The sequence below is a fragment of the Anticarsia gemmatalis genome, chromosome 28 (assembly GCF_050436995.1).
Source record: "Anticarsia gemmatalis isolate Benzon Research Colony breed Stoneville strain chromosome 28, ilAntGemm2 primary, whole genome shotgun sequence".
In the NCBI taxonomy this organism is placed as follows: domain Eukaryota; kingdom Metazoa; phylum Arthropoda; class Insecta; order Lepidoptera; family Erebidae; genus Anticarsia; species Anticarsia gemmatalis.
In genome coordinates, this window is record NC_134772.1 from 1,816,341 (window position 1) to 1,834,819 (window position 18,479).

An 18,479-nucleotide genomic window follows, 5' to 3' on the forward strand; every position below is an offset into this window, starting at 1 on the left:
TTGTGGTTTTAGTTGAAAATATCTTTTCTATTTTATCACTAGCTGACCCGCGCAACTTCGCTTGCGTCACATAAGAGAGAATGGGTCAGAATTTTCCATGTTTTTGTAACACTTCTTACTGTTACCTACTCTGCTCCTATTGGTCGTAGCGTGATGATATAAAATATATTATGCTTTTTTTTCACGAAAAATATTCTCAAAATTATTTATATCTCTTAGTAAAACGAAGTCGCGCTAAGGCATATCCGCCATTAAAACAGTTGCCATGGCAACGGAATTTTGTTAATTCAATGTCATTATAATATTGATTTTTCGCGACTTCGTTGAATTTTCTGAATTTTCCCGGGAAATGCGTCATTTTCCCGGGGTAAAAAGTAGCCTATGTCCTTTCTCGGGTATCAAAATATCTCCATACCAAATTTCATGCAAATTGGTTCAGTAGTTTAGACGTGATTGAGTAGCAGACAGACAGACAGACAGACAGACAGAGTTACTTTCGCATTTATAATATTAGTATGGATTATTAATAATTATGTATGTATATATTTATCTATATTTATGTACAGTCACATGACCACATTGTTATTTATTTAAACCTCTTTCTCAATTTAATTTTGCTCTTTTATTATTTAAGCACCTACTTCATTTAATCTCTGCATAACCCCAAGGTGGACTGGCAGAAAATGCCCTTGGCATTAAGGCCTTACTACCAAGAGACGTCTTCAAGTGAAGAAAAACTACCAAGAGACGTCTTCAAGTGAGGAAAAACTACCAAGAGACGTCTTCAAGTGAGGAAAAACTACCAAGAGACGTCTTCGAGTGAGGAAAAACTACCAAGAGACGTCTTCAAGTGAGGAAAAACTACCAATAGACGTCTTCAAGTGAGGAAAAACTACCAAGAGACGTCTTCATGTGTGGAATAACTACCAAGATACGTCTTCAAGTGAGGAAAAACTACCAAGAGACGTCTCCATCACGTCTTCAAGTGAGGAAAAACTACCAAGAGACAGCTTCATGAGAGGAAAAACTACCAAGAGTCGTCTTCAAGAGACGTTTTAGTAAAAGGTGAATAAATTTGAAAATGCGCGGTATTAAATATAAACAAGAAAGCGTGAGCGGAGCTGCGCGGGTCAGCTAGTGAAGGTATAAAATAAAATCATATTTAGTTATTACCAAATACTTTTACTCTTATAAGGTACTTACATAGTATCTTAATTTACTTAGAGAGTAACAAAACAAATCCTGGCTTGTACATTCTTAAATTAAACAAAAAAATAATTAATCACACTAAAACAGACAATAATTTGACTTAACCATACAAAAATACTATTGTAATTATTTGAAAGTTTCATCAAAATTGGTACAGCCGTTTATGAGGAGAATTATACTGAAATGAATAGACGAGTACACTAGTTAAAGAAACAATTCTGATCACTATTTCAGATATTATTCAGTTCAGTTAAGTAAAGGCAAACTATAGTTTAGATGCCTTAATATTTTTATTAATGAATAAAAGTTACAGTGAAAAATAACTATAGCAAGCCTAACTAAATGATGAAAAATTGTGATCAAAATTGTTAAACTGAAATTTCCTGAAAACTGTCTTACTAATACATTATTGCTTTTGATTTATACACTGAAAAACGTGAATTAACACCTAAACTTGTGAATACAACAATAAGTGCTTTAGTGATATAAAATTTTAAATTGGACATTTTTTATAGTAATTTTTTGGTATTGCAATACCAAACTTTAAGTGGCAACATTAAACAAGATGGCTGTGTACAGTGGGTATGAAAAGGTACAGTGTTGGCGGGAATTGAAAAATGACGACAATTTTTATACAAATCGTAGGAAACATTGACAATCTCTATTAAGAATTACTTTTTTAATCAGACATTGGTATATTTTTACCAATAGTTAAAAAAATCACTGTTAATTTTAGACAAAAATTAAGCCTAATACAAACAGTATTAAGATAAGAGCCAGTTACACAATTCAAGTGTCAGATAATGAATCTGCTAAATAAATTGACAGTATATAAAGACTGTCAAAATACCATCGGATAAGTTAACTGGCAGATACTTCGAAATGTTGAAATCTGGCCTAATTTTTAGAATGATTTTCCTAAAACAAAAATGGTTACTTAAAATATAATCAGAGATATTTTGATGTTTAAAATTCAACAAAAACTTAAAAAAGAATCATTTTTCGACATTATATTATACAGAGAAACGGTACTTGGTAACAGTATACTGTATAATGGACTCCATTTATCATAGCGTGCATAAAAGACAAATTAGCTTCGTGCCTGGTCTAAACATTTATTTTCCAAAAAAAGAACATTTTCAACTCCTATACATAAAACCTTCCTTTTGAATCACACTATCTATTAAAAAACCGCATGAAAATCCGTTACATAGTATGAAAGATTTATGCATACATACAGACATAGAAACAGACGTGGGAAGCGACTTTGCTTTATAAAGTAATTTTGCCAGTAACACAGTATTAAAATATATCGAAAAATATTTTGAAGTTCAATTTTTTCGAATGCTAAGCAACCATCAATTGTATGTTTAAATTATCTATGTTATACAGCTTACAGATAAGTGTTAGATAAGCTATCTAATAGATTCAGTGACTGCAAATGCATGAGAATAGCAGTAGAATTTCACTGGATTAACTAACTTATGGCATGGTGACCTTAGCCACTGTGCAATGGACACAGTCAATCAAAATTTGAATTCATATTATTGAATATAAGTTGTCTAAGAGCCCTGCCTCACTAGGACGACACTACGGCGTCGCTGGCTTCGTATCCAAGCAGTTAATATTGACATGTACGTCATGTAATTCACGTGGCGACGATGAGGCAAGGTGACATTTCAATATTACCTGCTTGGATACGTAGCCTGCGTCGCTGCCGTCGCATCCTAGTGAGGCAGGGCTTTAAGGACCTCTTTATTCTATATAATTTAGATATTCTTTTACCTTTATCTATATAATCTGTTACCAAGTACCGTTATAAACTTACATAAATCTATTCATTCTGTCCGGCCGCTTGGCGTAATAACACATAGATCTTTTCCTTTATCCAGTCTTTGTTGTACGGTGCGTATGTGTTCGTTGACTTTTGGTACACTAGGCAACTGAGATCTGCAAGCTGAAAGGTGAAATTACGTAAATGTATCGTTTGTTATTAATATTTAAGTGGAATAACTATCGCAGTATGACATCCCATTAGACATTAGCACCTTCACTGCGCAGTGTATTTTAGTGGCACCTAGTGTTGCATTACGAAACGCACAGACGCGTCAGGGGCAGTGAATGTGTTAACTATTATTAGAAAGTTATCAGAATTTGACAAAATCTTCAACTTCAAGTAATCATTGCTTGTATGCATTTACAAGGAGAAATCAACTCACATATGAAGAAACACAAAAATAGGTCAAGAAATTTGGTTCACCCTGATTTTGGTCCAGAATAGCTTTTAAAACTTATACTGAAGTGAATATTTCGCAACTGGGGTCTTTGCAAACATGTATACATAGATAAAAGCATAAAACAAGCCTTTATATCAAATAAACCTGAACCAGCTGCCTATTGATCAAACAAGAAGGTTGTGTAAGTATTTTTGGTGCAGTAAGTAGCTAATTTATATCAAAATTGATTAATGCAGGGTTCTATAGTGTTTATAAATGATTATTGTACTGATTATGAGTAGATTCTAATAAGAGTTCTTCAGTATTTTTTATAGCTAAAATGCAATGTTGGTATAACTCAGACCAAAACAGAATTATGAGATTATTGCATCATAAATAGCTTACATAAGAGTTTATAAGAAACAAAAAGGGTTTAAGACATACTGAAGTAAAATTATTATTAAATAGGACAGAAAAAGCTTACCTGATCAATGAAATCAAACAATTGAGAAATATCATAAGTGATCGTCGGCGTATTTGGATTTCGCCTCTTCAAATGCTCTTCATATATCTTGCAGACACCTTCCATACAATCGTTGACGCTCTCATAGTCTGAATACGTTCTCGTCTCCGGCCTAGGCCCCGGTTGCACCAACAAAATTGTGTGGGACTGAAAAAAATAACCTAGTTTTTACCGCCATTTTATTACAGGTTTAACGCTACAAATAAAAGATAACTTACCATATTTGAGAAGTTATAAACACTCGCTTTCGGTTAGGAGAAAGATTTGCACTGAAATAAACGATAAATAACTTTTATCGCTATTTTCGAGAAAGAAACGCCGCACCAATTCGAAGCTTCTAAAACGTTCTGAAATTATTCGCACAGATAAGCAATTCAATTTTGGTGCACACTTTGACTTTCACTGCAAATATGTTAACTGAGCTGAAATTATAATGTGATTATAAGCCATTAGATAAACATAGAAATTTTATTATAATACATCAAAATAAAAAGTTAAATCATATTAAATTGCCATTTAAGAGAATTTGAACTGTATGTGATTTCCAGACGTAACGCTTATAATGTTTCGATTTACGCAAAAATAGTGCAGTCCTGAGAGGAACTTATCTATATTATATGAGGAAATTGAAGTTGTTACAAAAATGACAACACTTTCATTTTTAAATTTCGTGCTTAAGAAAAAATAGTATTCTTTTGTACTCAATTATGCTTTAGCTTTGCATTAAGCAAGTTTTACCATAGTAGGAGTCAGCAGACCGGAACGTAAGATGATCTAATTCCTTGCTGTCAAACTAAATAAATGTCAATATTTATATCAGAAAATAAATAGAAATGTTTTCGAGGGAATTCGCGCTAAAACTATTTTTAAAATAATTGTGTAATACATTAATCCATACCCACCTAATTTAAAATAGTGTACATGATAAACAAGTGTTTTAAATTAGTTTAAGTTTATTAGTTTCGCAAGTCCAAAAAGTTTCACAACAATGACTGACCCTGTCAAAAGTTTTGAGTTGGTGTTGAAAGAAAAAAGTTCGAAAAGATCTTTAGCTTTGTACATTGATAATAAACTACAAAACAAACCTTTATTGAAGCCAAAAGATGTGATATCTAGTGTATCTTCGCAGTTAAAAGCATTTCAAGTTGCAGACTCCTTGAGATCTGAGAAAAAAAGTGTTAAAGATTTGAATAAGTATAAAAAATCTACGTTTTTAAGTGTAAACAAGTTACCTGTATACGATGAGGTAAGTGTTTTATCCATTTAAACTTTAGAAATCTACAAGAACTATATAAAAAATCAAGAATGCTTTAAGTTTGCATATGCAAATGCCTATGCTGAAACGAATAGCATATGATGAGTTGATATAACAGGATGTTACCGATAATCTATCAGTGGAGGCTATTAGTTAGGTTTATTTACTTCAAGAAGAACTATAACTACAACTTTGTATTTAATTAACCTGTTAGAGTTTCTATAACAGTCTTCTATTCATATTGTTTCATATACAATATGCCAAGCGTTTGTATGAAGCAATTTCCAGCCACATTATTAGCTGGATTTTTATTTTAACATGTTTCAAAAGTAATTTAACTGTTTTAGTATCTTTATTGAAAAATTTAAAACTTTTTACTCCAACTACTTCAATTTAATTATTTTTGTACTGCAATGCTGCTGTCATATTATTATGTACGTTTCCACAGTATTTTAAGGTAAGTACCTTATTTCTTATTTTTATCCTTATTTCTTTCTAGGCAATAAAACAAACGAAATTCGACACCCAATGTGTATCGGACACACAACTTATCGACATCATAGAAAATGTAGAATTACAAGACGCTCACAGAGGAATGACACAGGAATTTGAACAATCATTCACTCACATACATACAAACAAACAAAGGCTAGAAGAAAATCATACAAATATAGAAAGCAAAGAAATTATTGATCAGCAAATAGATAATTTATCTCATAAAGTTGGCCCTGTACCAGAAACACATAAAGAAGTGATTAATAATAAGAATAATAACATCAGTAATGTAAAAACAGAAATACTAAGCAGTATTATCAATGAACCAAAAAATATCATAGCAAAAGAAACAAATAATATTACTACAGAAAAGGACATTTTAATGGAAGTTGATGAAAATGTAAATTTTGAAGAAGAACCACAAATAGAAATATTCAGTCAAATATTAGTCAGTAAAGTATTAAAACCGAAAAATAAACCTGAAAATTTGAAACATGAAAGACCTGAAAATAACATACATACTGAAAAACCTAGCAAAAGGTTTGATAAAGGTATTTATAGTAATGTACAAAAACATCAACAGATACCTTTAAATTCTGAAGAAATTAATAAACACATTAATTCTCAGTTTGAAGACAATGAGATATTAAATCAATGCATTGATATAAATTTAGATGGGTATTCTGAAGAATGTTTTACAAATATTGAAGACAATACTGAAAGGCTAAATTTAGAGAAAAACAGTCAATATAAAAATTCAAAATTTGATGAATATGATGATTTAAACATATGTAGAGACACTGTAGATCAAAATGTTGAAATACCATCATCACATCTGCTGAAAAATCTTTCAGAAAGTGGTGGAAAGACTATCATAAGTCCAAATATGAACACTCAGGTACACGATTCTGGAAAACTTCCATTATCACACCTACCGAAAAATATTTCAGCAAGTAATAATATCAATGAATTTGAAAGAGATAGTCAACTACTAAATCAATGTATGGATAGTATTGAAGATCACATAGAAATACCTGTACCACAGAAAAATAATTGTAAAGACAAAGACATACTTAAAGGAGCAATAAGCACTAATATGAAAGAGAATACAGAACAACAAATAAATCTACATGAAGCAATCTTTCCTGAAAAAACAGATCACAGAGACACTGAAATACTAAATCAATGTATTGACATATACTTAGATGAAAATTCTGAACCCAACCAACAAGAAATAAATAGCCAAGATGATAATACGAAGATTCATGAATACGGACATATATTTGAGAAAAGTAAACATATTAATGTTGATATAAGAAAAGAAATAACTGCAAATTGTAATGAAAATAACAGTTTAGATAAAGACAATATACAATTTGAAGAAAACCATGAAATACTAAATCTAGATTTGAATACAGACAATATTGAAAGACCACTAAGTCCAATATTTATACACAAAAGTATAAAACCAAAATCAAAATCGGCCTCTCCTTTGATCGTTAGTTTAGACAAATTCGAACATTTTGAAAGTATTGCCATATCTTTACTAGATAGCAACGATTTTAACACAGCAAAACGCGTAATCAACTCACAGATATTAGATAAAGAACTACATTTTCATATTGGTAATATTGTACTTAACGAAAGAGCTTCAAGTCCTGTTTTAGAGAAGAAAAGAGACAACGATACAGTTGAACGTGAAACAGAAAGAGATGAAACTATAAACGTAGCTTCGTCTTTTAATCATATAGAAGGGAAACTATTCGAAATAGATAAAACAACTTCACAGAACATTATTAGAGAATTAACTTCGAAAGCAAAAGAAAATATCAAAGCTAATATAGAATTATCAAAAGATGTCTTTGAAGATGAAATTCTATTCAGTAGTGACGAAGAAGATCGTTATATACATAAAGAATACCAAGATTTACCATTTACTTGTGCCTTAGAGACGTCTTTCTACGATCAATCGGATGTTTTGGACAAAACTATGTATGTAGGGTTTCAAACGGCTAGTAATAGGTCTATACAAGTATGTACGGGATCGTTTGCTAAAGCCAAAAGTATATTAGGCGATGTAAATGATGTTACTGTAACAGATTTGGTTAAAAAATGTGATGAGTCTCAAGCGAAAATGGACCTTGGCAATGAATGCTTAAAAGTCAATTTAGATGAAGAGAAAGTACGTTGTGATAAGACTGTTTTTGGCAAAGATGTGGTTAAAAGTGGCAACGATACTGATGGGCAGAGGAATATGGACTGTGATGATGAAAACTTAAGGTCGAATTTGGAAAAGCAAAATGTAAATACATCTGAAGAATATGCGAAAATAGACTGTAATGATCAAGACATAGATGTCAATTTAGATAAAAAAGACACTAAATGTACTCCAGTTATTGATTCTAGCAAAGAAATGCAACTTGGTGAAAATAATTCAAATAATTTCAAAGGTTTTATGACGGCAAACAATAATAAAATAAGTCTATCTGAAAAAGCATTAGCTAGATGTAAAAAAGTATTCCAGGATATTGACTTAGAAGAAAATTTTGACTCTACCGAACATAAAGAAGAAAGTGCAAAGGAAATTGAACCTTCTGTTGATAAAAATAAAGTTGAAATCCCTATAGACGATGTATTACAAACTATAGATGAGGCTGTATTACAAGAGTTTGAAAATATCGAAATGTCTTTGGAAGAGGACAAACAGACGGACAAAGAAGTCTCTATTGGATTTAAAACTGCTAATAATAAGAATATTAAAATATCTGATGTCGCTTTAGATAAAATGAAAGACATATTTCAGGATATCGATTTTAATGAAGATTTAAATGAGAAAGAATTTTTTGAACATAAAAATATGGAAAGTAGTAAAGCTAAAACAGATACAAAAATAGCTGGTAAAGATGCTAAAGGTATTAAGGATAATGTTAAAATGAATCTTAATACTAAAGGCACAGAGTTCAATTTATATAACCACGATGCTATAAATGCAAAAATTGATCCTAATAAAATTGAAATAGGATTCAGAACAGCTGGTAAAAAGAATATTAAAATATCAGCTAAAGCTTTAGCTAAAACTAAGAACATATTTGATAATATCGACAAAGTTAAATTACCTGATAAAAGTAATAAATTTAATAAACATGATTCTGAATATCCTAGTACAAGTAGAGATAGTTTTACCAATATAGACTTTAGAATTCCTGATGATGCTATTACTATAAGTAAGATTACTTTAAATAATGGCGATTCTACGAATATTGGTATATCTAAATATACTGAAAATGAAGGTAAAGATATAGAATTACTAGATATTACGAAACCATCAACAAGTAAGTCTTTTGTAGGTTTCAAAACAGCTAATAATAAAAACATTAAAATATCAGAAAAAGCCTGGAGTAAGACTAAGAATATGTTCAATAATATTGACGATATTGAACTACCTAAAACTAAAATGAAAGATTATCCGAAAGAAGAAATAAACCCTGAAAAAACTAGTGATTTATCTCCTGAAATAGGTTTTGTAGGTTTCAAAACAGCTAACAATAAGAATATAGCAATTTCAAAAGAAGCCTTAGCTAAGACTAAAAGTCTTTTCAACGATATTGATTCACCTGAATTTGTATTTCCTAAAAAGATAAGCAAAGAGGCCGATAATGTTGAAGAAAACATACCTGACAAAGATACAAGTAAAAGTGAACCTTATACTAAAGGAATAGGTTCTAAATCTACTAACAAAGTTGAAAAAACAACGGAACAAATATTCATTGAAACGAAAAACATATTTACGGATATAGATGCTATAGAATCGGAATTCGCTGAAGAATTTGATAAAGAAATCATTAATAATGACAAAACACACAAAAACGAGCCTGAAATAAAACCTCCTACAGAACCATCTACTCCTGAAGCTGAAAAACAAAGTCCTAAAGTGTTTATAGGCTTTAAAACAGCAAATAACAGAAATATCAAAATTTCAAACGATGCTTTGATTAAATCTCGTAATATTTTCAAAGATATAGATTCAGAAATCAAACTACCCAGCAAAAGTAAGGCAGATTATCCTGATTTTGGCAAAGACATAACTACTCAAGATAATTGTAGTAAAAATGATGATATTCAGAAACCAGATGATGCAAGACTTGAAACTAAAGGCATTACAGAGGTCAATGAACCCAAATTTCAGGGTTTTAAAACAGCCAGCAACAAACAGGTAAAAATATCAACACAAGCATTAGCTAAAAGTAAAAATATATTCAAAGATCTTGAAGAAATGAATATAAAAGATTCATTTAAAAAAGACATATGTCCAAAAGAATTAATACAAGATGAGAATGAAAGACCTAAGAGTCCTGTATTTCAGGGCTTTCAAACTGGTAATAAGAATCCTGTAACTGTTTCGGCGAAAGCTTTGGAAAATAGCAAAAAGTTATTTAAAGATTTGGATAAAGAAAACACTGAACTGAATATTTCTAAAAAAGATACAATAAGTATTAAACCTAGGTTTACAGGAAGCCAAGTTTTAGCTTCAAATCTTGCTAAAACTACAGATTTACGTAAATCGGAATCAATTTCGAAATATAGTAATTTTGAAAAAGATGTAAAACCGTTTTCTGGTTTCCAAACGGCAAGTAATAAGCACGTGAAAATATCTAAAGAAGCTTTACTGAAAAGTCGAAATATATTCAAAGATCTTGACAATACTACTGAAAAGAAATATGTAAAACAAAAATCTTTGTATCCTGAAGAAATTTATCAAAATGAGGAATTTATTGAAGAAATTACGACTAATAATGAAGATAGTAATGTATTTAGAGGTTTTCAAACGGCTAGTGAAAAACCTGTTGCTATATCAAAAGAATCGTTAGAGAAAAGTAAAAAGTTATTTCAAGATATCGACGAAAAACTATATCAAAATCAAAATGATAAAAAACACATCTCTGAAAAAGCTATGACAGAAACGAAAGATTTTCCCTATATTGATAGACCAACAAGTTTCAAAGGCTTTCACACAGCTAATAACAATACAGTAAAGATATCAAAAGAATCTTTTGCAAAAAGTATGAAAATATTCGAAAATATTGACAAAGGAACTTCGAATTTTAATGTCGCTTTCCAAAATTGTAATAGCACACCAATTACTATATCAAATGAAGCTGTAACGGGTACAAAAAGGCGCATTTCTGATGTTGATAATGATGAAAATATACCGAACAACAAACGTTTGCATAAAGACAATTTACACGAAATTATAGATACTCAAGTGATGAATAATTTCGATGAAAGTTTACACACGGCCGATTTTCATGCAACACCTATAAAATCGAAAAGATCCGGCAGTCCTATTTTATCTTGTCCTAAAGCGAAAAGACGAAAGAAATTTGAGACTCCATACAATATCAAAAATGTATCCAAACCTATTGTTACTACTGAAAAAATGGAACAGAATGATAATAAAATAACATTCAGAAATGACTATAAAATTACTAAAAGGTATACATTAAAAGATTTGAATAATATGACAAAAGAATCCACTACAAAAATAGATCCATACCTTTCGAAATATGACTTCGATAGTTTACTAAATTTCGAATTTGATGGTGAAAGAAATGATTTAACAAAAACGTATTTAAATGTGACTGGAATCAAAGAATTGTTCCTAAATTCAGTTAATAAGAAACTTGTACCCGATGGATGGTTAGATAACCATTTAAGATTGATCATTTGGAAGTTAACTTCTTATGAAATTAAGTTTAAAATGACTGTCTGTACGGCACGGAATGTAGTCGACCAGTTAAAGTACAGGTATGATCGGGAGTTATATGAGGCGCAAAGACCGGCTCTAAGGAAGATCTTTGAGAAAGACGACGTGGCTGCTAAAACTATGGTGTTGTGTGTCGCTGGGATATATGCAGATGGGGTTAAAGTTAGCAGGTTAGTGGTATTTACTTCAAAGTTATGTGTTTAACCTTTTAAAGTGGGAGACTGTGTTTTTTTACTGGTGTTTTCCTTTACCAAAATCTTCTACTTGCAGTCTATCCCAGTTTGTTTTTTATTATGAACTAGCTGACCCGCGCAACTTCGCTTGCGTCACATAAGAGAGAATGGGTCAGAATTTTCCATGTTTTTGTAACACTTTTTACTGTTAGGTACTCTGCTCCTATTGGTCGTAGCGTGATGATATAAAATATGCTTTTTTTTTCACGAAAAATATTCTCAAAATTATTTACATCTCTTAGTATAACGAAGTCGCGCTAAGGCATATCCGCCATTAAAACAGTTGCCATGGCAACGGAATTTTGTTAATTCAATGTCATTATAATATTGATATTTCGCGACTTCGTTGAATTTTCTGAATTTTCCCGGGAAATGCGTCATTTTCCCGGGGTAAAAAGTAGCCTATGTCCTTTCTCGGGTATCAAAATATCTCCATACCAAATTTCATGCAAATTGGTTCAGTAGTTTAGACGTGATTGAGTAGCAGACAGACAGACAGACAGACAGAGTTACTTTCGCATTTATAATATTAGTATGGAGTATGGATGAAAGACTTTCTCCTGCTATTTCACTAGTATTATGTCTTAGTTAATTTTGACTTAAAGCATTACTCACGCTTATTACTACAAAGTCTTCAATACTCCGTAAATAGAGAGGCGAATAATCTCGTGCAGCGGTAGTCAATCGCTGAAAGTCTTACCAATAAAAATTAGGTTTCCTCTAGTTTTAAGTCTGATCAAGTTTACAAGTTGACCTCTGGTTTAGTGATTATAATGTTAGCTACACATATATTCGGTTCGGCATTGATCGGCCTAGCCGAGCGGCAAAATCCAATATGCGTAAATGAACCCGATCGGCACAAGCCGAACAAGTGAGTCGAGTCGGTTTTGTTGTGCGATAAATATTGCCGAAACGAATATGTTTCTAGCTTACCTGATTGTCCTAACTTGAATCTTTTTAAATTAATTACAGTGTAACTGATTCATCAAACATAGAGCTACTCCTCACAGATGGTTGGTACACCATTCGATGTGTGATAGACAATATGTTGTCACAATTAGTGCGCACGCGCAAGATTACTGTCGGCTGCAAGATTGTCACGAGCGGGGCTGAGTTGACTGGCTCTGAGCAAGCTGTGGCGCCTTGGGAGGTAAGGAAATGAATGTTATCTATTAATTTAGAAAAAGACAACTCCCACACTAAGAATTGCTCTTGTGTCCGAGATTTTTACAAACATACAAACAACGGACACAAAGTACGACCAGACCCGAAACAATTATTTGTGGGTCGCACAAATAATTGTTCTGTATGGGAATCGAACCCACGCCCGATGTAATGGTAACGACGTGGCGACCTAAACCACTGCGCCACGGAGGCAGTTAAATTAAAACGCAGTTTAAAAAAATGCTGGCAAGGAATTGTATTAACTAATTGTATTTATCACCAATATTTTAAACAGGACACTTCATCAATACGCCTGAAAATCTTCGGCAACTCGACCCGCCGGGCGCGCTGGGACGCCCGCCTCGGTTACCATGGCAACGGCGCCATCTTGTCTCAGCTGTCAACTGTCAACGTGCATGGCGGGAAAGTGTGTAAGCTACGAGTGTTCGTCACTAGGGTGTACCCTATGTTGTATGTTGAGAAATTTGAAGATGGCAGTACGGGTGAGTTTTAAGCTAAAACTAGCTGACCCGGCAAGTGTAGTTTTGCCATATAAATAAAAAAAAAATAGGGTCACTTAGGGGTATGAAAAATAGATGTTGGCCGATTCTCATAGATACCGGATAAGCACAAAAAATTTCATCAAAATCGGTCTTGAAATTTTGTGAGCATAGTGACTAGGTCTGAGAATCGGCCAACATCTATTTTTCATACACTTAAGTGACACAATTTTTTTTTATATGGCAAAGCAACGTTTGCCGGGTCAGCTAGTATTAGATAATATTTTAGTAGGCATTTCATGTAATATGATAAGATGACCTATCAACATTTGCGGGTCCATCGATGTATAACAGAACAAACAGATTTGGAAAGAAATGGGGGAGATCTTTGTCAATAAGTCGAAGCCGTAAAGGCAAATAAAAAAAAAATTGTTTTAGATCAGCGTCTATGAAAATAATTAGATTCAGCTCACACCGAGACACTTTTAAAGGGCGCTTCAAAATATAACTTTTCTACACGAAAATACGCACACTTTTAAAGGGCCGGGATTCAAAATATAACTTTATTTTCTACGCTAAAATACACATTTCGTTGTAATAATACAGTATATGCCGCGCGGTGTCACAAATCATAATATCTTGTCATGATCGCGATTCAGGATTTACTTGCTAGTTCACTATTACGCCAGTAGATGGCGCTTTCTTTATTTTTGCTGCTTTTGCAAATTAATTAAATTCTATTTCTGCAGTGACAAGATCAGAACGGTTGGAGAACCTACACCAGGTGAAGACAGAAGCTGAAAGACAAGTCTTCATGGAGAAACTGTATGAAGAGGTGCAGAGAGAATTTGATGACCAGGTTAGTACCTATTGTTTTAACTGCCCTTGTGACGCAATGGTTGTGTATGCGACTATAGATTATGAGTTCTCAGGTTTGACACCCGGTAAATTGCTTTTGGGATTTTTCCATGCATCCAGGATATTTCTCAATCGACCCTTAAAGTTAGGAAAAGTGCTTGGTATATGGCAATAAGCCTATTACATAGGATTAACATTGTTAATGGCGAAACGCAGGTTTATTTTATATACACTCAACCCAGAGTGCAGGTGTATGCTTAATGGATTAGCCACGTAAAAAAAAAAAAAGTTTATTTCATACACATCTGCCTAATTGCCTGCAGCTATTTAACATAATCATTTATAAAAGTCCCTTATAATTCCTGTTTCATGGTATTTTTACAGGAGTCCCAAGATTCTGAAGGTCTATCAGATAGTTACAGAAAAACTATGGATAGTGGTTCTCAAATAGCTAAGATGATGAAGAAAAGCAAAGACCCTGCTGAGTTTAGAGTAAGTGTATTCAACTAACTTCATTCGCGTAAAAGGATTTTTCGGGGTTTTTTACCCCGAAAAATCCTTTTTTGCGTCCTGTTTTGCAAAATTAATTTATAAGTTTTTGTGAACATCAATGCCATTAAATGAACGGAACGAAACTTTTCATGCCTGAAATTTGTTATATAAAACTTGAGTGCATGGAAAGCAGCCCTACCTGCTCTAGGCCAGCGTGGTGGACTCAAGGCCTGTCGTCCCTCGTTCGGGAGGAGAGCCTTTACCCAGCAGTGGGACAGGGAAACCGGTTATTTTTTTTTAATGTATAAAAGTCACAACCACACATTACTGTCATTACACATTTGAATATTTCACCATTAAAAGCATTTTTTCCATTTCAGGCTCATCTAACATCCTCACAAGCCAGTCTCCTAGAGTCCCATACACGTACTCATCAAGAGAAGCTCATACAAGCCATACAAACCAGGATGAGAGACAGAATGGACAAGATGTGTATCGACAGACATGTGGTGTCTTTAATGAAGTGTAGAGTCGCTGCTTTCTCAGACACGAGAGTCTCTAAAGGTATTGTATACAAGAGACATAATAGTAATAGGTCGCCATGCCGCTACCATTGCGTCGGCAGGTCGTGGGTTCGATTCCCACACGGAACAATTGTTTGTGTGATTCACAAATAGTTGTTTCGGGTCTGGTTGTACTTTGTGTCCGTTGTTTTGTTCATGATACAGAGAGTGAATTTACCGCCAGTTCGGAAGGTAGCGCCAATGAGAAGAGCTGGCAACAAACTCATGAACATTGCAAATGGCGATATTAGCTTGTATTTTCATATACCTCTGGCCTGGCAAATTTTTTTTATGTGTTTTAGGTATGCTGTCAATATGGAAGCCAAACGACGGTATTCGAGAAATTATTAAAGAAGGTGCTTGGATCGATATATTAAATGTTATTCCTACAGCAGTTAGGTAAGTTAAATAAATCTTTATATATATAGATTCTTCCTTAAGTGTGTATGTCACTGAACTTCTCTTAAACGACTGGACCGATTTTGATGAAATTTTTTGTGTGTGTTCAAGGAGATCTGAAAATGGTTTGGATTCACAATTTTGTCCGCTGGAAAATGTTTTTTTATTTAATTTTTATGGCAAAACAACGTTTGCCGGGTCAGCTAGTTATCCTATATAACGTTTTTTTTAATATCATAATTGATGCAGAAGTATTGGTGTGAAAGAGTAACAAACATACAAACATACGCACAAACTTTCGCATTTATAATATTAGTAGGATATGTATTATTATTACTGTAAAAAATATTTTGTATTATTTTTCAGATATTCCGAAATTCAACTATCAGCCGGCCGTCAATCAGTCTTCAGCGCTTCAAAATTCAAGCCGCCAGAAAAATTCAATCCTCACATCCACCTATTATTACGCAAGTGTTACACCATAAAAGATCTAGCTTCTAACCCTCTAATGTCTACAGAAAACAATGAAATCGATACTGCAGGGTTAATATTTTTAGTCGATCCACCGATTGAAAACTTTGACTCGACTAAAGACACTTTTCAAAACGTTTATTTAACTGATGCTGATAAAAATATGATCTGTGTCAATTTCTGGGGAGGCTTAAAAAAGTTCGGCTTCCAAAATGTTTTAGATACTGGCCAAATGGTCGTTTGTGTGAATTTACAAAAAAGAGCTGGTAACACTAGGAAAAGTATTCCCCAATATCGTGTGACTGAGTTTTCGTATTTTACACAAACTCCAAAAAATGAGAGTGCTAGGAAAGTTTTGAATGAGTTAAATTTGAAATTTGTTGGTTTTGATAAAAGAAAATTTTGCGAAGACTGTGTCGTTTTGAAAAATAATTATTCTGTGATCAAAAATAATAACGAAAATGTATCTCCTTATAGATTTGTTAATCACGATATTAATATGTCGAAAAATAAGGTATTTGTAAATTCCCCTTTAGCTAAACAAGATGAATTCAACCTTACAGGCTTAGATTTCGAGTCTAGTTTCAAACAAGACACTGAATTATCAGAAGAAGCTTTGCAACGAAAGAAAAAAGTTAATGAAAAGATAGCTCGATTAAAAATGTATGGAGAACCACCGCCATTATCCAAAATGCACATAATTAATAGATCAAAACAAGCTTCTAGTTCTTATAAAAGTCCATTACTATCAAATAGTAACGTTAAAAATATCCCGCCAAAATCTGACAGTTTGACAAATGTTGCCAGTGAAAAAAATACTCCCGAAAAACGGGGAGATTTGGATGATGTGAGCAGCAGTCCGGTGTTGAATAGGACTTATGTGAAAAGTGTTAATCCTGTTAAAATTAATTTTGATGTGAAAGATAATAATGATAGTAATGTGGATCATTTCGCTGAGGAATTTGATGGGAGTCCGCCTTTGAGTTTAGATTGAAACAAAACTCTCATATTTCAAGAGTAAATTCAAATGAACGCAACGTCTCGCGCTGTAATATTAAACCGCTGTCTTTATTTTAAAACACATCAAAAAATCGAAGGAAATTTTAAAGTTACCCGTCTTTTAGATATCCATAGCTTAAGTACTGGTCGATGTCCAAATTAATGTTTCGTGCCACTTTTGGTACGTTCTATTAAACCAGTGGTTCCCAACCAGTGGCCCGTGGAAGTCAGAATATGGTCTGCAAATGATTTTAAAACTTAAAATTTTCGGGACGATTATATAATTACACTTTATATTTAAGATACTTACATAGTGGCCCCTGCTAACAAGAATAATATAAAAGTGGTCCCGGACTAAGAAAAGGTTGGGAACCCCTGTATTAAACTGACAAGTTTCCGGTCCGAAGGTAAAAAGTATTATTTCTACTGCTACCAAAATAAAAAGGTTGAGAGACACTGCGCTTAGGATTTACATTACAATAAGTATTATTGAGAAAAAGGCGCCCATAGTCGATGGCGCTCACCGGTCGGTAAACGATCTGTGGGTTAAGCAACCGTTGGCGCGGTCATTCCATAGATGGGTGACCGCATAGTGGTATTTGAGCTGGGCGTCTCCGTGCTTCGGAGGGCACCTAAAAAGTCGGTCCCGGCTGTTGTCTACTAAGATAACAGTCGTTAATTAGTCATGTCCAAGGCCTCTCGGGCGGCTTGAACAACTTTGACACTAGGTTGACCACTAACCATACGATAAACAAACAACAAACATTGGAAAAAAATGTTGTCCATATACTACCACAACTTACTAATATATGTAATTCAAATTAAAAGTGAATACTAAATGTTTCGGCCAATTTACATAGGCATTATTTTCGGTTTACCAGAATAGTGAGACTCGTGCTATTATAACGGTTATTGTGTGATATATTTTGTACCAGTGAGTTTATATTGTCTTAAGTTTGTTAGTTATATCTTAAGAAAATGTTTGTAAAAAATTTTTTACCTATACCTAATATTATTATGCCTACTTTAAAAATGTGATAATCCACCGTTACTCAATTGTTATACGTTGTTGATTGTACATATGTAAATGATTCAATTAAAATTGTTTATTTTTAAGATTTGTTTTAATTTTTATACAATATCACAAAAGTACCTCTTATGGGATTTCATACTTCCTAATCTTTACTTTGCTTATATTTTTAGCTTTATTTTACATATTATAATCTTTACTTTAATTTTCATTTTCTAATACCTCTAGAAGTATTTATTAGATTTTTCTGATAGCAGTAAAATAAATAAAATGAACTGATTAGAATACAAATAGTACATCATTTACAT

At 32.9% G+C, this 18,479-nt stretch overlaps 2 protein-coding genes across 3 annotated transcripts; one reads left to right on the top strand and one right to left on the bottom strand.

Moving 5' to 3' along the window:
- Positions 1–1,161: 1,161 nt before the first annotated feature.
- Positions 1,162–4,314, bottom strand: e(r) (enhancer of rudimentary). 2 transcript variants are annotated; one of them, XM_076132759.1, is made up of 4 exons: positions 4,167–4,314; positions 3,910–4,095; positions 3,038–3,166; positions 1,162–2,127 (listed from the first exon to the last, which is right to left on the bottom strand). In XM_076132759.1, the coding sequence occupies exons 1-3, from the start codon at positions 4,167–4,169 to the stop codon at positions 3,044–3,046; spliced, it is 312 nt and encodes a 103-aa protein (XP_075988874.1). In that variant the 5' UTR covers positions 4,170–4,314; the 3' UTR covers positions 1,162–2,127; positions 3,038–3,043. The 2 variants fall into 2 exon arrangements, with proteins under 2 accessions (XP_075988874.1, XP_075988873.1); XM_076132758.1 differs by having other exon boundaries at positions 1,162–3,166.
- A 449-nt stretch (positions 4,315–4,763) lies between these two features.
- On the top strand, positions 4,764–18,257 carry Brca2 (BRCA2, DNA repair associated). Its single transcript, XM_076132695.1, has 9 exons — positions 4,764–5,194; positions 5,703–11,632; positions 12,668–12,845; positions 13,155–13,362; positions 14,109–14,218; positions 14,602–14,709; positions 15,090–15,273; positions 15,575–15,671; positions 16,038–18,257. Exons 1-9 carry the CDS (start codon positions 4,937–4,939, stop codon positions 17,134–17,136), a joined length of 8,172 nt encoding a protein of 2,723 aa, XP_075988810.1. The 5' UTR covers positions 4,764–4,936; the 3' UTR covers positions 17,137–18,257.
- Positions 18,258–18,479: the final 222 nt, after the last annotated feature.

What these genes read in the sequence shown, in the direction of transcription:
- Brca2 (XM_076132695.1), top strand. Translation starts at nt 4,937, where the DNA reads ATGACTGACCCTGTCAAAAGTTTTGAGTTGGTGTTGAAAGAAAAAAGT. An exon ending in ATTTGAAGATGGCAGTACGG is followed by an intron (nt 13,363 to 14,108) that starts GTGAGTTTTAAG and finishes CTATTTCTGCAG; the next exon opens with TGACAAGATCAGAACGGTTG. An exon ending in AGAGAGAATTTGATGACCAG is followed by an intron (nt 14,219 to 14,601) that starts GTTAGTACCTAT and finishes GTATTTTTACAG; the next exon opens with GAGTCCCAAGATTCTGAAGG.